This window comes from Leucopleurus acutus (genome assembly GCF_964270905.1).
Source record: "Leucopleurus acutus genome assembly, chromosome: 20".
Taxonomy (NCBI): Eukaryota; Metazoa; Chordata; class Mammalia; order Artiodactyla; family Delphinidae; genus Leucopleurus; species Leucopleurus acutus.
This window is the reverse complement of record NC_139162.1, coordinates 55,961,692-55,987,559: the sequence shown is the minus strand read 5'-3', so window position 1 is coordinate 55,987,559 and position 25,868 is coordinate 55,961,692. Positions and strand designations below refer to the sequence as shown.

General features: G+C 58.9%; 1 protein-coding gene across 4 annotated transcripts; it reads left to right on the top strand.

Annotated features, from left to right (window-relative positions):
* Window positions 1–1,264: 1,264 nt before the first annotated feature.
* PPP6R1 (protein phosphatase 6 regulatory subunit 1) lies at window positions 1,265–25,488 on the top strand (the record flags this gene model as incomplete). 4 transcript variants are annotated; one of them, XM_082862093.1, is made up of 24 exons in its annotated part: window positions 1,265–1,881; window positions 11,348–11,580; window positions 13,107–13,293; window positions 13,374–13,511; window positions 13,595–13,660; window positions 15,012–15,124; window positions 15,211–15,324; window positions 15,652–15,814; window positions 15,909–16,061; window positions 16,177–16,311; window positions 16,859–16,923; window positions 17,015–17,130; window positions 17,213–17,298; window positions 17,458–17,547; window positions 17,623–17,720; window positions 20,191–20,248; window positions 20,338–20,510; window positions 22,857–22,990; window positions 23,076–23,256; window positions 23,369–23,439; window positions 23,597–23,678; window positions 24,146–24,256; window positions 24,339–24,410; window positions 24,523–25,488. In XM_082862093.1, exons 2-24 carry the CDS (start codon window positions 11,354–11,356, stop codon window positions 24,524–24,526), a joined length of 2,637 nt encoding a protein of 878 aa, XP_082718219.1. In that variant the 5' UTR covers window positions 1,265–1,881; window positions 11,348–11,353. The 4 variants fall into 4 exon arrangements, with proteins under 4 accessions (XP_082718219.1, XP_082718221.1, XP_082718220.1 ...); XM_082862095.1 differs by lacking the exon at window positions 24,339–24,410; XM_082862094.1 differs by lacking the exon at window positions 24,523–25,488 and having other exon boundaries at window positions 22,857–22,921; window positions 24,339–24,414.
* Between the last annotated feature and the right edge of the window lie 380 nt (window positions 25,489–25,868).

The following is a 25,868-nucleotide window of genomic DNA, read 5'->3' as shown; positions in this document are numbered from 1 at the left end:
CTGTGGTAATTAATAAATTAGATGGTTCAACAAATATCTGCTCCCTCTCATTGCACCTCCATGAGAGAAGTACATTTCCTCACCCATGGTGGGTGGGGCGTAGGTGCCCGCCCTATGACTTTGGGCTTGACCACGTGACTTGCTTTGACCAATGGATGGTGGCACATGTGAGGCAACCTGAGACTTGAAATGTGCTAACACAGTTTGGCTTGATCTGAGGCGCCTCTGTCTTTTCTTATGAGATGGTGCCCTGGGATGTCCATTGGTGCCCAGAGTACGAGAGACATGAGGAACAGAACCAGCCTCACCAACCTTCACACCTGCAGCTCTAAGCTGTGAGCATGATAGGTTGTGGTTGCCTGTCACTCAGCAGTAGCTAAGAACATCACATGCAACAAATACACTGGAAATAGCAAGGAGCAGAAGAGACACAGCTGTAAAATGAAATTATTGACATGTGGTAATCAGCAGATGCAGGTAGAAATGACAAAGATTAAAGCAATTACAGAGAAGCTAACAGATGTTAAGCACAAATGCATAACTGACATCCTTGAAATAGAGAACAAACAACTAAAATAGGATTCAGTGAAAATGTCCCTGAAATGGAAAAGGTAAATATGCGAGTTAAAAAAATTTTTAAATGCCGATTCCTTACACGCACTTACAGCGCTGATTCTTACAGAAGGCCTGTAACATGGCAAGAGAGGGGTATGAAAATTGAGGAAACTGAGGATCAGAGCAAGATGGGACCTTAAAGAACATGGACACAAAGTCTAGGAGAACCCTTCCAGTCGATGTTGTTAGAGGATACTTGGTGCAGCGGCTGGCAACAGTAAAGACACGGCCTGGGCAAAGGCCTAGAAGTGGGACTGAAGTCAGCCCAAGGCACAGAGGAGGAAGGCGTCGAGAAAGATCGCAGCGGGACAAAAAGCTCCTGGCCGGGGTTGGAGAGAAAAGCCGAGATGGATTGCTCAGGAGCCGACCCTGGAGGCGAAGCAGGAATGTGATTGGAGGAGACAGAAGAGCAAGTGGATATCCAAAGGGAGCGAGGGGATAGAGAAATTCAGGAGCAGGATTTCCTGTGGACTTTGGAACGGAGTCGCAGAGAAACGATGCCCTAGTGTGCAGTGGGGCCTGCGCACTGGGTTGCCTGGGTTTACTTAGGAAGAGACCGTTGGCACATATCGGCGCAAGCACTTCTGCGGCGGAGCTGTTCTAGCTGGGCGTGCTCCGCAGCGACTGGCCCAGCGCGCATGCGCACTGTAGGGCTCGGGCGCGTGGCCTCCGCACACCTGCGCACCGAGTCGGCGGCGGGAGGGCGGGGCCTCCTGCGTGCCTCCGTTCTCAGGGGATTGTGGGATAGTGGCGGACGGAGCCGGGCGTCTGAGGCCCTGAAGCCGACTGCAAAGCCCGGGAGCCTCGCCGGTGTGGGGAAGGGGGCGGTGGAGGAAGTGGGCCTCGGCTTCCGTCAGCCGTTGCTCAGCACTGCGGCCTGTTCGGCCTGCGGAGTAGGACGCCTTCTGTGACCGGCCCTTGCTTTTCCGCAGGGCGCGTCGGGCCGGGGAAACCGGGGCGACTTCCCAGCTGAGGGCCTACGTGGGCCTCGCGACCCCGCCAACCTCCGTCAGACACCTCGCCTGCGGGCCCCGGACCCCCGCCCCACCCGGCCGGCACTGACCCCCGAAACTCTGGAACTCGGCGCGCGAGGGCCCCCCTAGGCCCGAGACGCTTGCGCGAGCCCCGGCGCCAGGGCGAGACCCCGCCGCCGCCCGTCGCCCCTACATACCGGCTCCCTGAGGAGGGGCCGGAGCCGCCGCCGGCGGGGCGGGGGGGGCGCCCCGATGAGCCCCGAGTGCGAGGAGCCGCCGCCCCCCCGCGCAGGTGAGCGGGCCGTACCGGGAGTCTCCCCGCAGTCCAGGCACCCGAGTCACCCTCCCCTCCCCCGAGTGCCCCGCCCAGGTATCCCTCGAGTCTCTTCACCCCTTCTCCTTCGGACCCTGTCCCTCGTCCGTGGGGGCTCCCCACCCCCGGTCTGTCCCTCTCAGCGCCCCAGGTCGCCTAGTCTTTCCCCCTCAGCCCCCCAGTCTCCTGTCTCTCTCCCCCTCAGCCCCCCAGTCTCCTGTCTCTCTCCCCCTCAGCCCCCCTAGTCTCCTGTCTCTCTCCCCCTCAGCCCCTAGTCTAGTCTCTCCCCCTCAGCCCACATAGTCTCCTGTCTCCCCCAGCTCCCCAAGTCTCCTACTCTCTCCCCCAGCCCCCCAAGTCTCCTAGTCTCCCCCTCTCAGCCCCCCAAGTCTCCTAGTCTCTCTCCCCCAGCTCCCCAAGTCTCCTGTCTCTCCCCCTCAGCCCCCCTAGTCTCCTGTCTCTCCTCAGCCCCCCAAGTCTCCTAGTCTCTCCCCTTCCGCCCCCCTAGTCTCCTGTCTCCCCCTCAGCCCCCCACGTCTCCTAGTCTCTCCTCCTCCAGACCACCCTTCCTTCCCCTCTCAGGCCCATTCCCCTGCCTCAGTGTCTCTTTTTTCCACCTTCCCCTCCCTCACCTCGTGTCCTGCCTCCCCCCTCCTCACCTCCTGTGATTCCACGGGTGCCCCCTGTAGTTTTTAGTGTCTTCCCCCTCTGACCCCCCTAAGCCCCTGGGCTTCCCGCCCACTCCCTTCCCCCCTGGCCCACTCCCCCGCGGACCCTTCCCCAGGACACCGCTTGCCCTCCCTCTCTCTGCCTCACCCGCTTCTTCCACGCTTCGTAGACTCTGGGCTCTGCCTCTCACCCTGGGCTCAGGACACTAGAGTAGTCAGGCTTTCACCCTGGCCGTGGCTCCGCGCCCTGCTGTGTCGGGCTGTGAGGAGGGCAGGGAGCCAGGCTTCTGTGGAGCAGCCACCGCTCCGTCCCCTTTCTCTGAGGTGAGGCCGGCTGAGGGCACAGAGGGAGGGAGGGAGCGGCCCAGGCCCTGCCCGGGGGAAGCAAAGGCAGAGCCGGACAGTCACCGTTGCTGGTGTAGTGACAGAGGTAACTCAGGGTGTTGTGGAGGCCACAGAGCAGAGGGACTGGTGAGACTGGCTCAGCGGGTGGCTTTTTCTATCTAGGAAGGGTGAGTAGGAGTTGACAGATGGAAAGTGGGAAGAAGGGCCTTCTGGGTGGAAGGAACAGCACGTGCAGATGTGTGAAGGTGGGAACCCAGGAGTAGTCTGCGCACCTGCGGTGCAGATGTGCTGGGCGCGCGGGCGGAATACCTTGGTCAGGCTGCTTGTCCAGGCCCTTGAACGTGACCCGGTTAGGGTCTTTCTTGCTGGATGTTTTACATACCTGTACGTCAGTGCCGAGGACACAGTTGTTACCGGTAACACCAGCCTGAAAGGCAGGATGTTTCTGCAAAGGAAGATGTGTTGTCAGGTGTGGTACGGGCTTCAGAATTGTAAAGAAGAAACTTCAGTGGGGTGTAGAGTGGCACTGACGTCAGTGCTGTCCTCATAGGGTGGTTCTGGGGATTCAGCGTGCTGTTTGTAGAAGCCTGTAGCAAAAAGCAAGGCACAGGAAGTGCACCAGGATGGGGAGCTTTTAGGGTTATTATTTAGTTTGGGATTATCCATTGCAGTGGTTCTCAACTCGGGGGCGGGGAGCGATGGTATCCCCCAGGGGACGTTTACTAATGGTGGGAGACATTTTTAGTTGTTACAGCTCAGGGGATGCTACTGGCATCTAGTGGGTGGAGGCCAGGGATGCTGCTCGACCCCCTCCAGTGCAGAAGACAGCCCCCCACAACACGGTGTTTTCCAGCCCAGCTGTCAGTAGTGCTGCAGTGGAGAAACTGCTTTCTTGCTTGGGTGTTGTATCCTTGTGGCTTATTTGCTTTCTTGCTACTGTGAGCGGCTGTATGTTCTGAGTTGTGTACTTTCATTTACTTTTGTGTTTTTAGTAGTTAGTTTTGTTGGGATACCTACTGTTCTTTCCAGTAAAGGAGAATCTGCTGGTCTCCCCCCAACCCACCCACCCACCCAGTGTTTTTTCAGGATCCATGGCCAGGTGACTATAGCAGGTCACCTTTTCCCTCTGGACTCCAGTTTTCATCAGTTCAAGAAGTATCTCAGAAACAACAAGGCCCTATTGTATAACACAGGGAACTATATTCAGTATCCTGGGATAAACCATAATGGGAAAGAATATGAAGTAGAATGTGTATGTATGTATAACTGAGTCACTTTGCCGTACGGCAGAAATTAATACAACATTGTAAATCAACTAGGCTTCAATAAAATAAATTAAAGAAGAGAAGTATCTCAGGCTGTGGGCTTGGCCTTATGCTAGATCCCGGGAAACTGGCATCTTGCTGCGGGAGGCAGGCGACCGAATAGGCAAGTTCTGTCGCAGAGCGCTTGGATGCCATCGTAGTGTGACCACGGGAGCTGTGCAAGTGTGGAGAAGGCCTCTAACGCAGTCAGGGGAGGCTTCCTGGGGGAAGTGGTGTCTGTGCTGAAGCCTGAAGGACCCACGAGGAGCTAGCTAGTCAGGCCCAGAGAGCTGGAGGGAAGGCAGAGGGAGCAGCCGAGCAGTCAGGTGTGGCGGGAGTGTTGAGCGCCATGCGGGTTGCAGCAAGAGATGAGGTGAGAGAGGCCTGGACGCCCTGGTGGAAACCAGAAGCCTTCCCCGCATTGCCGGGCTCCGAAAGGGAGCTTGGGCAGGCTCAGTACCTGGGGGGTGGGGACACACCTTCCTTTGCAGGCTGCACCATGGTTTCCCCCGAACACTGGTTTTGTGGATCTTCCCATGGGAAGGGCCATCTTACAGTGGCCGCGAGGTGTCTCTCAGGGAGGAGACTGAGGCTTAGTGGAGTGAGGTCTGGTCTAAGGCCCCAGAGATTGGAATTTGGAGAGGCAGATTGGAACTCAGGCCTTTCTGACTTTGGATCACCCTATAACACTCACTCCTGCCCTCTGATTTCCAAGAGCTATTTCAAAATCTATTCGTTGCTCTTTTCCCCTTTGAACCCATCCAGGAGATGGCACTGAATGGGAGCTTTCGGGCCCCTCCTCAGTCCTTGGCCGGGTATCCCATTCTCTTCTGTTTCCTAATTGTTCCATCCTCTGGGATTGGACCAGAGCTGCCACCTCCCCTGGGCAGGTGTGGTCTAGGGCCAGAGTGGTGGGAGGTGTTGCCCCTAACTGCTGCCTCCCCACTCCCCCAGCCCCCCATGGGAAGGATGAGCCACAGGAAAGTTCCAGCCCATCGTCCCGTGTGGCCTTGGCCAGGTCCCTCTCCTCTGGCTTCTGCGGCCCCTACTTCCAAATGGATGTCCCGCCACTTACCTTGCCGGGTCTGTGTTGGGTCCTGCTGTTGTCCATTGTCCCCTTCCTGGAATTGGAAGTCCCCCACCCCCATTACATTTCAGATTTGGCTGAGAGCTGACGGATGGGGGGCAGTTAGAGGGTGGTGGTCTTGCTGTCCTCTGACCTGCTGGGCCCTGCAAGGGGCTGGGGGCTGACCAACCAGCAGCAGGTTCTCCCCTCCTGCGGCTTGCCTGGCCGCTGTCTCTTTAGGGGCCTGTTGGCCTGTGGTGGCTGAGGGCAGCAGCGGCAGCAGGCCTGAGCTGGCTTCTCCCAATGTTGGAGTCTCTGGGCATCTCAGGTGGCCTCCCCAAGGCCCTCCCAGAGGCCTCTTCACACTTGACCTCCACTTCCGGGTGCTTCAGGGCCAGGGCAGGCGAGAAAGGGGTGGCAGATAAAGGATCAGCCCACGGGCTCCCTTGCAGGCGGGGCTGTGTTTGGACGGACAGTGGCAGCAGCGGCAGTGGGGACGCTCTGTGGGAGCTGCAGTCGGGCCCTGTCTGAGCCCAGGCAGGGCCAGGGGCTGGCAGGCTCCTGAGAGGGGCAGCTGGTGTCGGAGGCCTGAGAACAACGCAGCAAAGCAGGAAACCTGGGGTGATGGTGCAGAGCTGGCAGAGAGAGAGGTAGTTTTCGTTTTTAATGGCTTCCTTTCTCATTTACAGTTTCCCCTTCTTCCGTTTGCAGCCAGAGTCATGGTTTTCAAACGGTCGCTAAAAACCAGTAGGTAGTCACTTCCGTTTTCTTGAAGTTCACTAAAAGTTGCAACGAGTGGGGGTGGCGGGGTGTATGGCGCCCACCAGAGCACTTGAGTGACCTCGGGCACTCAGGCAAATGGGGCATTTCCTCAAGTCTTCTGTTTTTAGCGCCGTCACCCTGGGTAGTGGCTGTTCCTTCCCTCCTGCTCAGAAGTGTCCAGGCTCTAGCCTGGCCTCAGGGACAGATAGGAAAGGCCAACACCTGCTGAGCACCTGCTGTATCAGGACCACTGGCCTGACCCTGCTGTTCTCATAAAATGGCCCTTCCTGATGGCTGTGCCCCCATTTCACAGATGAGGAAACAAGGCATTTGGATGCCAAGTGCCTGCCCATATTCACCCCCTTAGAGAGTAAGAATGAAACCCACCTCTCCTGTCCAGTTCCCAGGGCTTCCAGGAAGTTCCATTAAGTGGAAGGTGGGATTGACTGTCAGGACTTGAGGCTAGAGTGAATTGAGAGTTTGTGGCGGGGGAAAGTGTTTTTCTCTGTTTTCTTATTTCCACTTCTCCTGTATCTGCATCTCTGTTCTGCGTAGAGCTTGAGACCTGATGTTTGTAGGACTCTGACTACCACTCGACTGCATCTGATCTTTGCAGCCTTCTCTGATTTTCAGAGGAGGGACCTGAGGTTCTGAGAGTTAAGGGGCCACCTGGTTTCTGAGGCCGCTGGAGTCCACACCCCCCAGCCCTCCGCACCGCACCCGCTCTCCATTCTCCGTTCTCTGGCAAGCCAGCTTTGGGAGGGAAGTCCTACCTGCTGTCCGAAGCAGGTGGGAGGGGTGGGGTGGGAGGAGCGTAGCCTGTGCCGTGTCTCCAGATGCTTTGGAAGTGTGTGGGCGTGCCTCCGCCTTGAGAATTTCCTCCTGTGCTCTGGAGAGGGCGCTGAGTCCCGGTTCTGCTGTGGCTGGACCCCTGCGGGTCCCCATCTCCTCAGCTATCAAATTGGAATAATAACAGTGCTGTACCTAGTCGTCTTGATTAGAGATACAGTGCCATGCAGGTGCCAGGTGCACAGGTTCTCTGAAGGGGTTGCAGGGCCCTGTCCCCCAGCTCTGTGGGGCCTGCTTAGCTCAGGGACAGCCTTGGCAGTGAGGGGGGACCTGGGTGTGCTCCCGAGGTGGAGCCTTCACGCCTCAGCCTCGGCTCTGCCCTGGCGGCTTGTCAATTTGGGGTGTCTTGGATGCAGAGCAAGGCCAAGGCCTGGCCCTGTCACAGCAGCCTCAGGCAGCTTTGGTTTTGTTTGTTTTTGATAACTGGTTTTTTGGTTGAGATGTAATTCATACACCATATGTGACTTATTCATTTAAAGTGCACAATTAAACAGTTTCTGGTCTATTCAGAGTTATGTAATCATCAGTCACCACAATGGATTTTTTTTTCGAATTTTAATGACTCTTATAGACTTTTTTATTCCTTTCCATTTTGACAGTATATCCTAATCCAGACATTTTGTGGCTTAACCAGTTATTTCTTTTTTTTTTTTTTTTTGGCTGCGTTGGGTCTTCATTGCTGCGTGCGGGCTTTCTCTAGTTGTGGCGAGCGGGGGCTGCTCTTCGTTGCAGTGTGCAGGCTTCTCACTGCGGTGGCTTCTCTTGTTGTGGAGCATGGGCTCAGTAGTTGCGGCACACAGACCCTAGAGCGCGTGGGCTTCAGTAGTTGTGGCGCACGGGCTTAGTTGCTCTGCGGCATGTGGGATCTTCCTGGACCAGGGCTGAAACCCATGTCCCCTGCATTGGCAGGTGGATTCTTAACCACTGTGCCACTAGGGAAGTCCTACAATGGATTTTTTAAACTGAGGTATCGTTGACAAATAAAGCTGTATACAATTGGTTTTAGAACTTTTTTTTTGAGAACATCGTTTCCCCAAAAGGAAACCCCATACCCGCTAGCAGTTCTTCCCCCCACCCCCCATGTCCACCATCTCCTGAAAACCACTAATCCGCTTTCTGTCTCTATGGATTTGCCTTTTCTGGATGTTTCATGTAAATGGAAATATACGATGTAGTCTTTGGTGATTGGCTTTGTTCATGCCACCTGGGTGGCCTTTTGACCTCTCTGGTCTCCTTATCGCCGCACAAGTCTGTGATGTAGAAAGAGGTGGTGTTCTCGCCATGGCGAGCTCCTTGTCCTTTGGGCCCAGCAGTGGCTGCCCCTTGAAGTGATTCTGGTCCCAGGTCCACCTAGCTCAGGAAACCCATTCAGGCCCGGCTGTGTCTTGAAGTGAAGAGGATGGTGGAAGAGTCCCTCAGAGGTCTGGGAACTGGGCAGAAGCGGGGAATTGCCCTCGTGCAAAGGCAGGTCTCTGAGCACTTGCAGAGCGGGGGGTGCTGCCTTGATTTCCTTTTGGAGCAGTGGTCCTCACTCCGACACAGGGACCCACGTTCGGCACCGGGTTCAACCCACTCTCCTTCCTCCCATCCCCAGCGTGCCTGCCCTGGTGGTCACCCCTACCCCACCCCACCCGACCTGTGACTGTGGTTTATAGGGAGCCTCTGAGGGTGGCGGCTGGGGGAGACAGGGTGGGAGCGGGTCCCTTTACTGATTCCCTGACAGGTATGTCAGCTTCCTGCCTCAGGAGCAGGGTCCGTGGGAAAACTTGGGGTGCCTTTCAGTTAGTGTTTCTGAGCACATATTGCATGCCAGGTACCGTGCTAGGTGCTGTCCAGGGTGCTCACAGCAGCCCAGCAAGGAAGGTTCTCTCTGCGTTGTCCGCCATCCTATCAGGGCACATTCAGCGTAAGGGCTGTACAGGCTGTGAGGGATCTGGCCCAGCCTTCCTCCCTGAACTCAGAGATGTCCACTGAGTAAGTGCTAGACTCGAGGCTGAGCGTTTCGCTGAGCCCCGCAGGGACCAGGGAAGAGCTGGCCTTCAGCTCCTTGAGGCTGTCAGCTGGTGAGAGCCAGGTTAGGGAAGGCCGTAGCCAGGGCAGAGCCAGTGCTGGCAGCCACCTCGGGCCTGAGCTCACTCACTTATTTACGAGTGTTCATTGGCAGTGGCTGGGCACCAGTTAATGGGATGAGGCCCTGCACCCTGAGAAATTACCTCCTGGGGTTTGGGTGCCATCTCCACAGTTCACCAGCCCCCAGACCTCGGTGTACTTCAGTTTCCTCACCTGTAAAATGGGGCCATCGGTTCTTTCCTTGGGGGCGATTGTGAGGGTGGATTGAGATAATGGCTGTGTGGGCCTGGGAACGGTGTCAGGGGTGCAGCTAACGTGGTTTGTCCACTTCATGTGTCTGGCGTGTTGTCTGCAGTATGCCCCCATTCCCGCAGAACCAGAGGCCTAGGGCTGGAGGCAGTGACGTCACGCAGAGGCTTCTCAGGGGGCTGCAGGCTCTGGAGGAGATGCGCCCTGAAAGGGCAGTCGCGGGGCGACATGTGAGCAGCCAGGCTAGAGCTTGCTCGGGGAAGGGTGGTACCAGGGGGCGTGGCCTGGGCTCGGCACACACATGGAGGTGGGTCGGCCAAGGGGGTGGCAGGTGTGAAAAGCCTGGTGCACATACTCAGACGGGACTGGGACGGTGAGTGCTGAAGAGCAGGAGGTCCTGGGTGGGGAGCGCCAGGAGATGGTCAGGGGCGCTCGGGGTCTTCGTGCGGAGACAGGGGAGCCACCTCAGGGTCTCCTGGGGGGAGCAAGCATGAGGTGCTCACGTTTGTGTTTCAGAAAAGCGTCCTGAGTGGGGTGGGGTGCAGGGCTAAGGGGGCGGTCCCGGCATGCTGTCGGACAGGACCCATGAGGCCTGTGGGACTGGGGGCCCTCAAGTGCCCCCTTTGTCCACCCACTGTCTGGGGTCGGTGTCTGCTGCTGTCTCCCGAGGTCATGGCTCGTCCACTCCACCTTCAGCCGTAGGTGGCCAGGGCTTAGGAACTGACATGAGTCCCGGCAGGGATTGCAGATTTAGAGCCACTTGTTCCCAGTCACTGAGAAGTCACCCTGAGGGCTGGGAGGAGATAAGTGAGGCTCCTGAGGAGGCTGGAAGGGAGAGCTGGATGCTGGTGGCGTCTTGAAGGAACCGAGGGGCAGAAGGCCAGTCGCCTGCCCGCGGCCACACGTGCCACCCAGCTCTGCCCCGCTTTCAGCCCCAGCTGCTTCCCGAGTCGAGCGTCTTTCTCCCCTGGGCTGGTGCCCCGTCTGGCAGGCATGTTCTCCGTGGTTGGGATGGTGTGGGCCAGAAACGGCGAGGGAGGGCTTTGTAGGAGAGGGACTGGCGTGTGCATCTGGGAGGTTCCGGGAGGGGCATCCTGGTCTCTGGGTCTGTCTTCAGTGGTCTCTGCTTCAGGTGGTCTCCACGAGGTGGCTGACGTGTGTGAGCTCTGGTCAGCGCCTGCACGGTGCTCGGGGGGCCCAGCTTACCCGGGTGTGGTTGCCCGTACAGTGGGGTGACCACAGCCCCTCCCGAGGGCCATAGGCACAGCACCCGGTGCATAGGGAACCTGAGTGGGCAGCAAGTGACCTGGGAACTGGCGGCCAGCTCAGGGCGGGTCTCTACCCGGTGGTCGACGCTGGGAGCCTATAGAAATCTTCAGAGGAGCAGCCAAATCCCTGCTGGTCGAGGGCTTGGACCCGCCTGGCACCTGGTCAGTGCTGCACCCGAGATGGCCCTAAGGCCAGTGCCGGGTGGGGTGGGCCACAGCCAGGCGTACAGGGTCTCCAGTGCTGGCCAGTGAGCTGCCATCCTCCAGTGCTGGGCGCTGGCTTTCCGTCCTTCCTGCTAAGGTGGTTCCCTGTCCTGGTTCCTTTTGGCCCTGGGCAGCGGCTGTTCTGGGAGCTGCCACCCCCTCCCCTCAAACTTTTCCTCTTCCTGTCATGGCACTGGGTACGGGGGCTTGGGGTGTGTGTGTGTGTAGTGTCCAGGCAGCGGCCACAGCCTGGAGACGTCGCAGACCTTCCTCCCTCTGCCCCTACCCCACACCCTGCACACAGCACAGAGATTGCTGGGCTGGATGGCAACCGTGCTGGCTGTCATGGGGCATTTTAATTTGTTCGGCAATGCAGATTGAAGCGAGTCTGATGCCAGAGGTTCCAGGATGAGCACAGTTCCAGCCTAGATGTGGGGACAGTGGACACAGGCCCTGCGGGGGACAGGATCATGGTAGCTCCGTGCACAGCGTCGGGGCTGTTTTCCACGGGGCCTGTGTGTGGTCGCACCCGGGGGTCTTCCCCAGGCCTGGGGGCTCGGCAGTGGACAGGACAGTCGCCCATAGGGTGGTCCTCGTAGGCTAGGAGGTGGAGGGAAGCGGGCGGGGTCGGACCCCACGTGTGACAGCCCCTGCCCGCAGGGCGCCATGTTTTGGAAGTTTGACCTGCACACAAGCTCGCACCTCGACACGCTGCTGGAGCGGGAGGACCTGAGCCTGCCCGAGCTGCTGGACGAGGAGGACGTGCTGCAGGAATGCAAGGTTGTCAACCGAAAGCTGCTGGACTTTCTGCTGCAGCCGCCACACCTGCAGGCCATGGTGGCCTGGGTCACCCAGGAGCCGCCGGCCAGCGGCGAGGAGCGGCTGCGCTACAAGTGAGCCCCGCCCTGTCGGTCCCCCACAGTGGGACACCCCGACTTGCTGTGGACATTGTTGACTCCCGTTTTTGTTACGGGACTTCCCAGACGGAGAGATGGGCAGAACGAACCCGAGGACCCTTCCCCAGCTGTTAGGGGTGCTGTGTTTGGGCAGTGTGTTTCATTGGCCCACACCCCACCCCCACTTTATTTCCATGGTTTATTCAGTTGGATTTTTGTTCCCTTTTTGGAGGATGGGCAGCGTGAGGCCTGCCCCCTCACCCCCCACGTCCCCAGTGCCCAGTGTGACGCCAGGTGCTAAGGGTGTGCCTGTGCCCCCTCCCCCATGCTCTTCTGCCCTTCCCTCCCACCATAGGGCCCTCGGGTGTGCCAGAGAGGGTGGGCGAAGAGGACAGGGCCCTGTTGAGGGTCAGTAGGAATCGTCTCCATGACGGGAGGCTTCTGTCTGCCCTGGTCTCTGCTGCCCTTCTTTTTTATTTATTTATTTTTGGCTGTGTTGGGTCTTCATAGCTGTGTGCGGGCTTTCTCTAGTTGCGGCGAGCGGGTGCAGGTGCTACTCTTCATTGCAGTGGCTTCTCTTGTCGCCGCTGTAACTAAGCATGGGCTTAGTTACTCCGTGGCATGTGGGATCTTCCCAGACCAGGGCTCGAACCCATGTCCCCTGCATTGGCAGGCGGATTCTTAACCACTGCACCACCAGAGAAGTCCCTTTGCTGCCCTTCTTGAGCCCTGCTCAGTCTGTCCTGGACAATCCTCTTGGTTCCCTGGTGTCGCCCTCTCCCTGGCCCCTCACACTATAGACACACAGGTGGTCCTTACGAGCTCTGCATCTTCTGTCCCCGGAGGTCTTGAGCCACATGGGGAGTGGGTGACTGCTTCTCCTCACTTTGCCCTTTGTGAAGTGGGGGTCTGTGAGGTGCTGCCAGCTGCTTTGGGGTCTGGTGCACAGTGGGGACCTCTGGGGGGCCAGCAGAGTGTCCCCTGTGTCCCCCAGTGTTCATCTGTCACTTACCTGCCCCCACGTGTGTCTTCTCCCTTCTTTGTTCGCCTGGCCTCTGTACCCCCTTGAGTGTGTCCAGTGGCCCCGTGGACTGGGCTTTTGCTCATAGTAGCAGGGAGCCTTCATTCTGACACCTGTGCCGAGCTGCCCCTGGGGTCCCTGCCATGCCTCAAGGAACCCGCTTCCCAGAGGCCTTATAGTTTATGGGGCAGAGCTGGAGAAGGTTGTGGTCCCCCAGGGCCCTGGGTGGCAAACGGTGGGGCAGTCCTCTCCCTGTCTGTACAAGGAGGTGAGGGGATGAGGTTGGATTTTAGAAGGGTCATCGGGGCTGGGCCTGGGTCAGACTGGAGGGTTGGGGGTAGAGGGACTAGAGGGACAGGTGTTGATAGGGGGTCAGGTCCAGGCTCAGGAGGCTGGATGCTGCCTTGTGGGGTGGGGAGCATGAATGGGCTGCGACTGGGAGGCGGGGTGGTTTGGCCTCCGCCCCCACCGTGCCCTCCCCGGCCCTTTCTGGGTGTGTCAGGTACCCCAGCGTGGCCTGTGAGATCCTGACGTCGGACGTGCCCCAGATCAACGACGCACTGGGTGCGGACGAGTCCCTCCTGCACCGGCTTTATGGCTTCCTGCAGAGCAGCGGCAAACTCAACCCGCTGCTGGCCAGCTTCTTCAGCAAGGTCATGGGCATCCTCATCAACCGCAAGACCGACCAGGTGCCTGGGGCCCCGAGGAGGGTGGGCGGGTGGGCGTGGGGCCGGGTCCTGCGCTGACGTGCCAGTCCCTGTGTCCCCAGCTCGTGTCCTTCCTGCGGAAGAAGGACGATTTTGTGGACCTGCTGCTGCAGCACATCGGCACCTCGGCCATCATGGACCTCCTGCTGCGCCTCCTCACCTGCGTGGAGCGGCCGCAGCTGAGGCAGGACGTGGTCAATGTGAGTGCTGAGGGGCGGCAGCTGGGCAGGGGCAGGCGGCAGGAGCGGGGTCAGTGAGCAGAGCTCCACCTTCTCGCCCCCAGTGGCTCAATGAGGAGAAGATTGTCCAGCGGCTCATCGAGCAGATCCACCCATCGAAGGACGACAATGTGAGTGCAGCCCGCCCACCTGATGTTTCCAGCCTCCGCCCCACACCAACTTGTCCCTCCACTCCCTTCTTAAACGAGTTGATGAGAAAAGGAAGCATTTGGAACTGTGTGTATTTGAGCGGGGGGCTCCTGCTGAGAACAGAAAACGGGTGTACACACATGGAACGTTTCTCAGGAACTTGGCCCATCATCCCTTGAGGGGTCAGGGCTCTGAAGGGGGTCCTTTGGCCCTGGCCCCTCGCTGCTGCCCTTCTCAGGGGCCCCTCTCCTCCTCCCCTCTGTTGCTGGCTCTGTGGCCTGGTGGCTCTTCCTGTCTCTTGTGCCTGGATCAGCTCTGCCTGTCCTTCAAAGAAGCCACCCAGGAGCCCTGAGTCTGTCCGCCCGGCCCACTGGCTTGTAGGCAGAGGTCCACAGGCGCAGGTAGTCAGCACCAGGCACTCAGCCAGTGCCTGGCCTGGGAGAGTGTTGACTGTCCAGGCCTTTGTGGCAGAGGGACTAGGGGTATCTGCCATGAGCCAGGTGGCAGGGCATCTGTGAGGGGCTCTGAAGTGTGGCCCTGGCCTGGTTGGTCTGCATGGGCCGGGGGTCTGTGTGGGTGGGCCCTGGAAGCACCTGTTGGGTTAGACTCAGAGCTCTGCTTATGGTTTTCTTTGTTTATCTTGCAACAACTTTATTACATAAACTTTATTACGTAAAGTTTAACTCACCCATTTAAAATATAGGATTCAGTGGCTTTTAGTATATTCACTGGGTTGTGCAGCCCTTGCCATGTTGACTTTAGAGTATTTTTCATCACTCCACGGAGGAAATCCTGTACCCATTAGCTGCCGCTCCCCATTTCCCTCGTGGTTGCTGGGCCCCCACCAACCCAGTTTGCTTTCTGTCTCTGGGTTTGCCTGTTCTGGACGTTTCGGATTGCATGATGCAGGGTCTTCTGTGACTGGCCTCTTTGCCTTAGTGCCAAGTTGTCTGTGTTCATCCACGTTGTAGTGTGTGTCAGCGCTTCATCCTTTTCTAAGGCCAAAGAACGTTTCAGTTTGTGGATAGACCACAGTTGCTTATCTGTTCACCAGGTAGTGGACGCCCAAGTTGTTCTCCTCTGTAGCTACTGTGCATAGTGTGGTGTCTGTGTGGGGTGTCTCCTTTTCCAGGAAGTCGGCTTTGGTTTCCCTTTCTCTCTGTCGTCTCTGCCTTCCCAGTGTTTGGTGCTTTTGTTCTCTCCCTCGGCATTTGTGTCCCGGGGTCTGTGTGACCCTCTGTCCTCAGGGGCGGGTGCCCAGTCTTCAGCTTGTGGGGCTTCCTGACACCAGGGCGGGGCCGGAGTGTCATCTCTGTCTCCCCCCTCCCCCAGCAACATTCCAACGCCTCCCAGTCCCTGTGCGACATCATCCGCCTGAGCCGGGAGCAGATGATCCAAGTGCAGGACAGCCCGGAGCCTGACCAGCTGTTGGCCACCCTGGAGAAGTGGGTTTGCAGGTGGTGCCCAGTCCAGAGGGAAGGGGGAGCCATCTGGGGGCCCTCCTCCCTGACGCTTGCCACCCCCGCCCCAGGCAGGAGACGATCGAGCAGCTTCTGAGCAACATGTTGGAGGGGGAGCAGAGCCAGTCCGTCATCGTGAGTGGAATCCAGGTGCTACTGACGCTGCTGGAGCCCAGGAGGCCCAGGTGAGAGGCTGGCCTCCCTCCCCAGGTGACCCCTCGGAGCCCCACCCTTCAGTTCCGGGGTGGGGGTCACTAGGGTTCCGGAGGGGAGTCCTCTTGTTCCCTTCTGGCAGACGAGGAAACAGGGTGAGTAGACCACCTGTAGCTTCGAGCTGGTCTTTAGGATCCGGGCTGCTGGGGCGGGTCACTGCCCCCAGGATCCCGGGCTCCCAAGGGCAGCAGCTTCTCACTCCCTCCCAGGTGTGGCCCACACGTGCAGACGTGTGCACACACATGCATGTGCACAGGCTGTCTGGGCGGTTCACTCTGCCCTCTGCCGTCCCTCTGCAGGTCTGAGTCTGTGACTGTGAACAACTTCTTCAGCAGCGTGGATGGGCAGCTGGAGCTTCTGGCCCAGGCAACCCTGGACAACACCGTGTCCAGCGTGGGGACCCTGCATGCCCTGCGCCCACGGCTCAGCCGCTTCCACCAACTCCTGCTAGAGCCGCCTGAGGTGGGTAGGGTGCGTGGGGGAGGGGGTGGCAACAAGGGCGCCCCGCCGTCAGGGCAGTGCTGGGGCAGGAACTGAGCTTCTCCTGTGCCTGCAGCTGGAGCCGCTGCGCACGACATGGGGCACCCTGGCCCCACCGCTGGGCAACACACGGTTGCACGTGGTCAAGCTGCTGGCCAGCGCCCTGAGCGCCAGCGATGCGGCCCTGACCCAGGAGCTCCTGGCACTGGACGTGCCCAACACCCTTCTGGTACAGGGGACAAAGGGCAGGAGGCGGAGGGGGCACTGTGTGGAGGGATGGTTGGGTGGGGAGGATGGGGACTGGGTGGGGGCCGCTCGAGCCAGCCTGTGCCCCTCACCCCCAGGACCTCTTCTTCCACTATGTGTTCAACAATTTCTTGCACGCCCAAGTGGAGGTGTGTGTGAGCACGATGCTGAGCTCTGGGCCTCCTTCCAACAGCAGCTCTGACACACCCGCCCAGAACCCTGTCGTGAAACACGTGAGTGGGGCTCCCAGGTCCCCCTTTGATCTCTGGGGGTGGGCTCTGCCCCACACCTTCCCCTCGCCTGTTGGGTGCTGCCAGGCCATTCATGTGCCAGGGACTGGGAGCTCAGCCTCTTCCTTAGGTCGAGAGTCTTGGAAAGTAGAGGGTGACGTGTGGGGGTGGGGATGAGTGGAGTGGCGACCTTGGGGGACAGTGGGTGTCGTGGGGGACTAGGAAGGGTCCTCCCAGGGTGATGGCCACCACGCTAGTGGAGATGCCTTTCTGGTTGTAGCCCGGGGCCTAGGGAGGAGCTGACCAGTAGGGCACTGGGGGTGTGGACAAGCAGGAGTTGGAGGCAGGTGAAGTGGCTCTGGGGTTTGCTGGGTGGGCTGAGCAGGCGTCACACAGGCAGGGGGCATTTCTGGGTGAGCAGAGGAGGAGCGTGCGTGTGCACACTTGCTGCACGCTCCTTGTAGGCAGACCAGGGGCTTGGAAGTGGGCTGGGGTAGCAGGGCCCAGCCGTGGTCCCACCCCACGCCAGCCCCTCGCTGCTCCCCCGCAGCTGCTGCAGCAGTGCCGCCTGGTGGAGCGCATCCTGACCTCCTGGGAGGAGAACGACCGTGTGCAGTGAGCGAGCGAGCGTCAGGGCCTTCCCTGGGGAGGGCAGGGCTGGGCGGGCGGGGCGGGTCTGTGTCCAGCCGCGGCCCCTCTCGCCCAGGTCCGCAGGGGGCCCTCGGAAAGGCTACATGGGCCACTTGACAAGGGTGGCCAACGCCCTGGCGCAGAACTCGGAGAAGGGGCCCAACGCCGAGCAGCTGGGGCAGCTGCTGAAGGGTGAGGGCTGGGGCTGGCCCGGGGGCGGGAGGAGGCTGGGCGCCCGGGGCCTTGTGTCCTCACACCCCCCTTCCCCCAGCAGAGCTGCCAGAGGACCAGCGGGAGCGGTGGGAGGTGTTCGTGTCGGGACCCCTGGCGGAGACCAACAAGAAGAACACCGTGGACCTGGTGAGGCCCCTGCACCCAGGCGCGCCCACGTCGGCCCTCACCGGTGCTCCTCCTTCTGGTCCAGCCTGGACGCCCCTCCCCACAGCCCCAGCTTGCGCGCGTCCTCTCTGGGGGCTCCGCAGGCCCTGACCCCTGCCCTACCCCACCCCCGCTGCCCAGGTGAACACCCACCACCTGCACTCCTCCAGCGACGACGAGGACGACAGGCTCAAGGAGTTCAACTTCCCAGAGGAGGCAGTGCTGCAGCAGGTGGGGGCGGTGGGGGGGCGGGGCGGGGAGGCTGTTCTGGACGCCGGGCACTGACTGCCCCCTGCACCCTGGCAGGCCTTCATGGACTTCCAGATGCAGCGCATGACCTCAGCCTTCATCGACCACTTTGGCTTCAATGACGAGGAGTTCGGGGAGCAGGAGGAGAGCGTAAAGTGAGTGTGGCCCATGCAAGGCTGGGGCAGGCGGGGCCCGCCGGCCGCGTGACACGAGGGACGTGAGGTGGCGAGTCAGCACGCGCTGCCGCAGCGTGCTCCTCCTGCCGTCCTCCCCGCATCCTCCTAGTGCCCCCACTGCCCGCCTAGCCCCACTAGGCTAGGGCTCAGCCTGGAGAGCAGCTGGCCTCGGGCCCTCTTCCCGCCTCTTGAGGACCAGGCAGGAGGCGTGGGCGTCCTGGGACACGGGGGCTGGCTGTGCAGAGCTGGGCTGCGGAGCTTGTGGGACAGACACTCGCAGACTCAGAGCTGGCCTACCTCCCCCCGTGGAGGCCTCAGAGCCTCGTGAGAGATGGTTTTCAATGACCAGGTCTGATTATTTGTGTTTGTACGGTAACACTGACAGCAGTCGCTTCTGGCCTTGCGCTCGTGAACTACGTTCTTTATTGTCCAAGTTTTTTGCTGACAGAGAAAAAATTAAAAGTTTTAGTGTTTTGTCAATTTCACGAGCAGCCTTACGACAGCAATGGGTAGATAGTGAAAGGAAGGTCAGGCAGCGAGAATCTGAAGGGGAGACTGTGTCGGGGTGGGAGCGGAGCCACCGCCTGTGGACTCACACTGGACCCTGGGGGCCATGCAGGCTCCTGGGGGACGTGCTCAGTGACCGGCGCAGCCAGTGCTGTCAGAGTAGAAGATGAGTCCATGACACCCAAGAAAAAGTGGAACAGTCACCGAAGGGCGTGCCGTGGGGGTGTTCCTGAGCTGGGTAGTGACAGAAAGGCCCGGCTGGCCCCTTAAGGGCTGCATGTGGGGGCCAGGGCCCTGGCCTGGTCTGTTTCATCACAGGCAGCATGCCGGGCCCTCTCAGGTGTTGCCTAGTTATGTGCCATGACGACCCTCTGCTCAGGGCTCAGGATCCCATCTGCAGCCGGGACGCAGTGCTGTCACTCACCCCAGGGCACTCACCAGTTACTGTGGGAGGGTCAGCTGTGGTCTCTCGGGCCCACAGCGAGACAGAGACCCTGTAGGACTCAGAAGTGAGGTTCGTGTCTGCTGCTGCTCTGTCCCGCACAGCGCCCAGTGCTGGGAGGCCCCCTGGAGAGGAAGGACACCGGCCAAGGAAGACACCACCCCTCCTGGCGGGGGTGGTGACACTCGGTGAATGGCCTCAGCTTAGCCGGCTGCCCTTTTGGGATGAAATTGTGTTGCTTCTTCCGTCAAAATAAATCCCAGTGAGGTTAAAAGCTTTAAACGTGAGAGAAAAGTAAAGCCGTGAAGCATTCTGGAACAGAAAATGGATGAGTATCTTTCATCTCAGGGCTGAATTAGCTGTTCGCAGGGCTCTGGTTGCTGGGCCTACCAGCTGTGCGTGCGGGCTGCTCCCTCTCTGTGAAGGAGATGAGAATACCTGCCCTGGTGGTGGTTGTGAGTCCATTTGTCACGTGCTTGGACGATGGCTGTGCCAAGTCAGCACTCAGAGATTGTTAATGTACTTCCTGAATCAGAGAGACAGATAACAACCTGGGGAGGATCCCTACCACATGGCGTGGAGCCCGGACCTCGGCATAGATACAAAGTGCTCTTTCCACAGAACAGGAGAAGGATGGACTGGTGCCCCAGGAAAAAAAGGGGGTGCAGGATGCAAACAAAACAAGTAGGAGGCTGTTGAAAAATTGCACAGTCTGCGGGTAGGAGTATAAATTGACAAATCTCTTTCCACAATTTGTGTCAGTATTTAAAATGCATGGATTTAATTCCTTAACCCAGGAATTGCACTTCTGTGAGGCCTTCTGAAAGAGAAAGAATTGAGCAGAGATGGGTGTGGGTGGATGTGGACACTGCAAGGCTGAAAGTTGGAGATGACGAGCACTGCACTCCCCGTGATCCCTAGGATCACTCGCCCCCATCCGGGTCCTGCCTCGGGCTGGCAGTGGGGCCCACACAGAAGCGTTTTTGTTTCAGCTCCAAGGCTGATTCTTTTGGCCCAGACTGGCCCTCTTTGGGCTGGGGCGATGCTTTGTGTGGGGCGGCCCGTGTGAGGCTGCATCCAGTAAAGTCACTGTGAACAGTGAGCTGTCTCCTGTGGGAAGTGTGTACATAGAAAATGAATAATCTCACCCAGCATATGATCTCAGACCCTAAAAACAACCTCTCCAGCTAGGTTCTGTGTCCTTTATTTTAGGGTAGAGGAAACAAGGTTCAGGAGTCTTAGGTGGGGCCTGACCCCGTCTCCTTGTGGGACCTCACTCGGCTGGGGGTGTGCAGCTTGGGCGACTCACTTAACTCCGCTCTGCAGACATCTGCGCTGATGGAGGGTGCTGCCAGAGTTGATATGAGGTTATAGATCAGCTTTAGCGAGGAGGTGCGTTCGCTGGTACAGGGCCCGAGGAGAGCGAGGGTCGTCCAGCAAGGGGATGAGAGGGGGAAGTGGCCCGAGCCTGCCCTCAGTGCCCCTGTGCTTCTCCCGCAGTGCGCCTTTCGACAAGACGGCCAACATCACCTTCTCCCTCAATGCCGACGACGACAACGTGAGTGCTGCCCCCGACCCCTGCTGGTGGGGGTGGGCTGCAGGCAGTCAGCTCACCTCACCACCACCGCCCCCCCCCCGCCCCCGCAGCCTAACGCCAACCTGCTTGAGATATGCTACAAGGACCGGATCCAGCAGTTCGATGATGAGGAGGAGGACGAGGAAGAGGGCCAGGGTTCAGGGGGGTCTGATGGAGAGGATGGTGCCTGGCAGGGCGGCCAGCTGGCCAGGGGGGCCCACCTGGGCCAGCCCCCGGGTGTGCGGTGAGTACCCTCCTACAGGCTCCCCAGCACAGCAGGGCCACAGGGCCCATGTAAAATGGTTTTCATCAGCTGGAGTGAGTGAGAACAATAAGGAGAAGGTAGTGTGTCTGTTATTTGGGGCGCTTTCATTTGTGAGTGATAAAAACCCAATTCAGATAAGTTCAGTTACAAAAGGAGTAGGATAACCGCTTGTGCAAGGCTGGAACGGTAGGTGGGTCCTTCAGGTACAGCTTGGTCCAGGTGCGAATGGAACCATTATCTGCCCCCACCCCCACTCTCCTCTCCCCTGCGGTAGCTGTCGGGCAGGTGTTCTTCCCAAAAGGGCAGTAAGTGTCCTGTCAGCTCCTTTCCCAAATTCCAGTGAAAGGAGACACGATGATTGTCCCTCACAGTCCCAGCATGCGGGTCAGTAAGCTGTGACCTGCTCTTTGTACAAGAAGTACATTATTTTTTCTCTTACTGGTTGGCCCCAGAATCACTGACTAAATGCATTTGGGTGGCATAGACTTGCCAATGTGAATACCAACTCAGGGCCTGCACCTTGACCCCTGTGGCTTCTGATTTGAGGGTTCGAGTGTTTTAACTTTTTAAATTGACGGGTGACTAGCATACAGACAAGTAGACGGATCTTAAGTGTCCGGACACGTGGACATCCCTTTGCCAGCACCCAGAGGAGGGAGCAGAACCATCCTTGTACCCCGTGCCTTCTGCTGGCCGCCCTCCGAGGGTGACGCTCTCCTGACCTCTTGCCCTATAGATTTTGCCTCTTCCTACATGTGAGGCCTGTCCCTCGGGTGGGTGTGGTTGTGTGTCACTTGCCATCCGCTGGTGTGTCATTGTGTGACTGCCAAGTTGATTTGCACTTACGGGTGTCATTGCCAAATCCAAGGTTGTGATGCATCCCTGTGTTTTCAATGTCAGCTTTTAATGTTCAGGTTTTTGATCCAGCTTGAGCTAGTTTTTTAGATGTGGTGGGAGGTGGGAGGGTCCAGCCTCATTCTTCTGTGTGTGGGAATGCCATTGTCCCAGCATCACGTGTTGAAGAGACTCCCCTCTCACTGGATGGTCTTGACACCTTTGTCAAAAATCTTTCTACTGTACTTGCAAGTGTTTATTTCTGGCCTCTGTCTTCTGGTTCATTACTGTTTCATCGTAGTGAGTTCTGAAATTGGAAATGTGAGCATCCCGTTTGTTCTTCTGTTTTAAGTTGTGTTGATCATTCCAGGTTCCTTGAGATTGCAGGTGAATTTTAGGATCAGTTTGTCAGTTTCAACAAAGAAGCCAGCTGGGACTCTGAGAGGAATTGCCCTGAATCTATAGGGCAGTTCAGGGAGTGTTGCTATTTTAACAATATTTTGTCTCCCAGTCCATGAACATGGGATGTCTTTACATTTATTTAGGTGTTCATTACTTTTCACAGTGTTTTGTAGTTTTCAGAGTATAAGTTTTATGCTGCTTTTGTTAATTTTATTTCTAAGCGTTTTATTCTTTTTGATACAATCCTGAGTGGGATTGTTTTCTCAAAGTCATTTTGAAGTTGTCATAAGTGTGTAAAAATAAAAGTCTCTCGCACATTGATCTTGTATCCTGCATTCTTGCAGAACTTGCTTTTTCTAACAGTTTTAGAGGACTCCTTAGGTTTCTATATACAAAATCACCCTTTCTGCAGTTAGAGATAGTTGTGCTCCTTCCTTTCCAAGTGGGAAGAGCAGGCCCCCACATCACTTCCCTGATCTGGGGGGACATCGGGTCTCCCTGTTGAGTGTGACATGGGTTGTGGGTTCTGGAGATGCCCTCCGAGGTTTCCAGGTTCAGGAAGCTCCCTCTACCCTGTCTGTCTACCCAAGCGTCTGGCTCGTTTTCACTGTGCGGACAAGCCCCTTCTGGTCACGGCAGTCAGTGACCGTGGAGCAGCATCCACGTTTGCTTAGCGGTTCCCCATTGGACACGGTGTCTGCGTGTTAGTCAACACTCAGCCGTTACGTTTGGAGCAGCTGCGCTGCTGGACTTTGCCCTCCTCCGAGGCTATAATGGATGGAGGAAGAGTGCGGAGTCAGCCTTCCCTGCGAGAGCTGTGCAGGGGGTGGGAGGTGTCCCCGTTCCTGCTGAGGGCTGGGCGGGACTTTTCCGCCCCTGTGCTGCTGGCCGCGCTCTTTCCAGAGGGCACTCAAGTTCCCACCTGCCTTCCCACCACCATGGGACATGGGCTCTTTCTCTGGGCCTCTTCCCCGCTGCCCCCTCCTCTCCATCCCTTTGATTCCTTCCCATCGTTTGCCTGGGGCTGGCCTTGGTGGGGTCAGAAGGGTGCCCAGCACAGTGGCTGACTGACAGGTGTCCCTGGGGCAGGAGCGGAGGCAGCACAGACAGTGAGGACGACGAGGACGACGAGGACGATGAGGACGACGAGGATGGTGACCGGCGGGTGGCCCGTGGCAGGGCTGGGCCCACCTGTCATCCCAGCCCCGGCCCCCAGCCTCCGGGTGGGTGCATGCGCGGGGCGGGCGTGGTCAGGTGCATCTGGCTGTCTGCCTCTGTGCTCACCCCTGTGCTGCTCTCCCTCTCCAGGCCCCAGCTGGACAGCAACCTTTGACCCAGTGCCTGTGGATGCCCCGACCGGCCCCCAAGCCTGCAGGGAGAAGGAACTGCACTCTGGGCCCCCTGCCCCACAGGAGCCCCGCAGTGGGCCCCTGGACCTCCCTACCCCGAGCCCAGCTGGCCCTGCAGCCCCCAGCACCCTGCAGCTCAGGTGAGGCCTAGTGGTGGGTGCCCAGGGCCTGGTTGCCTTAAGCTCCAGCGCCGACCCCAGCTGCAGGGCGGTGGGGGGGGCTGCACCTTAGGCTCCCCCTCTTGCCTCCTAGGTCTCAGGATCCCATCCCTTCCTCAGCACCTCAGGAAGCCACAGACGGCAGCAAAGTAGCGGAGCCCTCGGGTGAGCCGCTCTCTACCCACTCCCCATCCTGCCCACCTCACCCTCAGCCCTCCCATACACAGCTGTCCCCTGGCCTTGTCCACACCTGGTCCTGAGGAGCGAGGCTGGTGTTAAGCTCGCCGAGTCTCACATCTCTGGGCCACTCTACTCCGCACAGCCCCCTGCCAGGCCTTGGTCAGTGTTGGGGACCTCCAGGCCACCCTCAGAGGGACGCACTCCGCCCCCAGCTCCTTGGACAGGTAACTGGCTAGGGAGCAGCCACTAGGGGGCCAAGAAGGGGAGAATCTGGGGCGGCGGGTAGAGCCTGGTCCCTGGGCTGTCCCTGCCCTGGAGCTAATCCACGTGGCCCTTGCAGGACCCTCCTCCCCGCAGGTGTGTGCCACTGCCTCAGAGCTTCGGGAAGCTGAAGGTCTAGGGCTGTGCCTGTGCCCACACATGGCCACAAGAGAGGATCCTGGATCCCAGGGTCCTGCACTCAGCCCTGGGGTGGGAAGGCCCAGTAGGATCAGAAGGGGGCTGGAGTGTGCAGAGCTCGTGTCCCGCTAACCTTGAGCTGCTCCTGCCGGTGGGCAGCTCCCAGGGGTCTTCGGATGTGAGGGACGCCCCTGAGCCGTGCACTCCTTCCCTGCTTACACAAGCAGGGGGCTGAGGGATGAGAGTGCCCAGGAGGGTGTCAGTGACAGTAACCCCACGGGTCCCCCCACAGTGCAACCAGAGACCCTGCTACCTCTGTCCCGGCCCCCAGGGCCCACCAGCACCCCCAGACCACGGAGGGGGTGAAGAGCCCAGAGTCCTTGGGGCTCCCCCGAAGCCAGAGGTAAGCATGGTGCAGCCTCACAGGGCAGCTGGTGTTACACAGGGGGCACTGACCTCCCCATGTCGTCCCTCTCCCCCAACAGTGCCCTGGCCCTCGAGCCACTTCCGATGCCCAATGGCTCTGCCCCAGGAGGGCCGGCGTCCCCGGGCTCCCAGTGAGTGGTGGGGCTGGGGGCAGAGGGTGGGCTGGGGCAGGGCAGGCAGGAACTTCACGGGGTGGCCACAGGGTGGCAGGCTCCTCACGTGGGTCTTCCTCTCGGTTCCCAGGTAACTGCCTGGTCCCAGTGGTGGCAGCCAAATCCTCCGTACTCCACGTGGACCCTGTCCGGGTGGGGGCAGGGCAGGTTCCGCAGTGGCCCTGTTGCCCCATCACCCCATCCCTACCCTACCCACCCCAGGTCCTCTCTGGACTCCCAGGAGGCTGGTGCCAGGGAGACAGGCCCCTCACCCCACCCCCATTTGCACTGAGAGAAGAAATTATGGAGTTTTGTCTCCTAGAATAGAGTCAAATAGAGAGAAAGAGAGAGAGAGACCTATATTATATATTATGTGTGTGTATATATATATATATATATGTGTGTGTGTGTGTGTATATATATATATATACATATATATATATATATATCTGGAGGGGGGAGAGAGTGGGTAGGCGGCGAGCCAGAAGGAAGCAGGACTGGGTGGCAGTGGCTTGGACCTTCACCCTGTCCCACTGGGGCCGCTGTGGTGAGGGTCCTGAGGCTGCCACCCACCCTCCCCTCCCACAATGCCCACCCACCCTCCGGTGCAGACGCCCACACCCACACTTGGCCTTTCAGCTCAGGTCCACCTTGGGGGAGGGCCCGAGTGGGGGTCGTGCCTTTGCCCAAATCCCCTTGCCTCGGACCCTGCACTTTGACCCAGGCTGGGAGCTAAAAGACCCTCCACCTGGCCCAGCCAGCTCTGTGGGAGGGAGCTGGGGGTCCTGGTCCCAGGGGGCCTCCCCAGTGACATTCCCTTGGGGCCCTCACGCACTCACTGAGACCCCCCCATCTCCCATGGACTCTGGGGTGGGGGTCTGGCTGGGGTCCCCGTCCTACTCCCAAGGGTCTGGGGTCCAGCCCAGCTGCCAAGTGACCTTGTCCCAGCTCCCTCTCCCCAGGCTGGCGTGAGTGTGCGTGTGTTTGTGCCGAGCTTCTGTTTCATATTGCAAATATAAACAAATAAAGGAAGACAGTTTAAGACTCTTGCTGCTCAGACCTTGAGTGCTGGGACATGGGGTCGGGGAGCCTGAGCTGTTCCCGCATCGTGGCCTCTGGGGTGGGACCCTTGGAGCATGGAATTAGGGTCCTCAACCTCCAAGCTCTGCTGTGGGGTAACTTCTGCTGAGACTGCTAAGCGTTTCCTGGAGGAGCTGAACACTACCCGGCCTCACGTGGGTCTTGGTCCCAGTGAGCCGTCCCCTGTCCACACGCGCAGGCTCTGGGAGGTGTGGTGAGTGGGCTTCTAACCAGCCCCCTTCCCAGCACCCCCTCACCTGCCCAGCGTGTTGCAGAAGCCATGTCCCCTGAACCCTTTCCCCTTGGTGGAGCAGTGGTAGTTGGGGGCAGCCAACCAAGCCAGACAGGTGGGCGCCC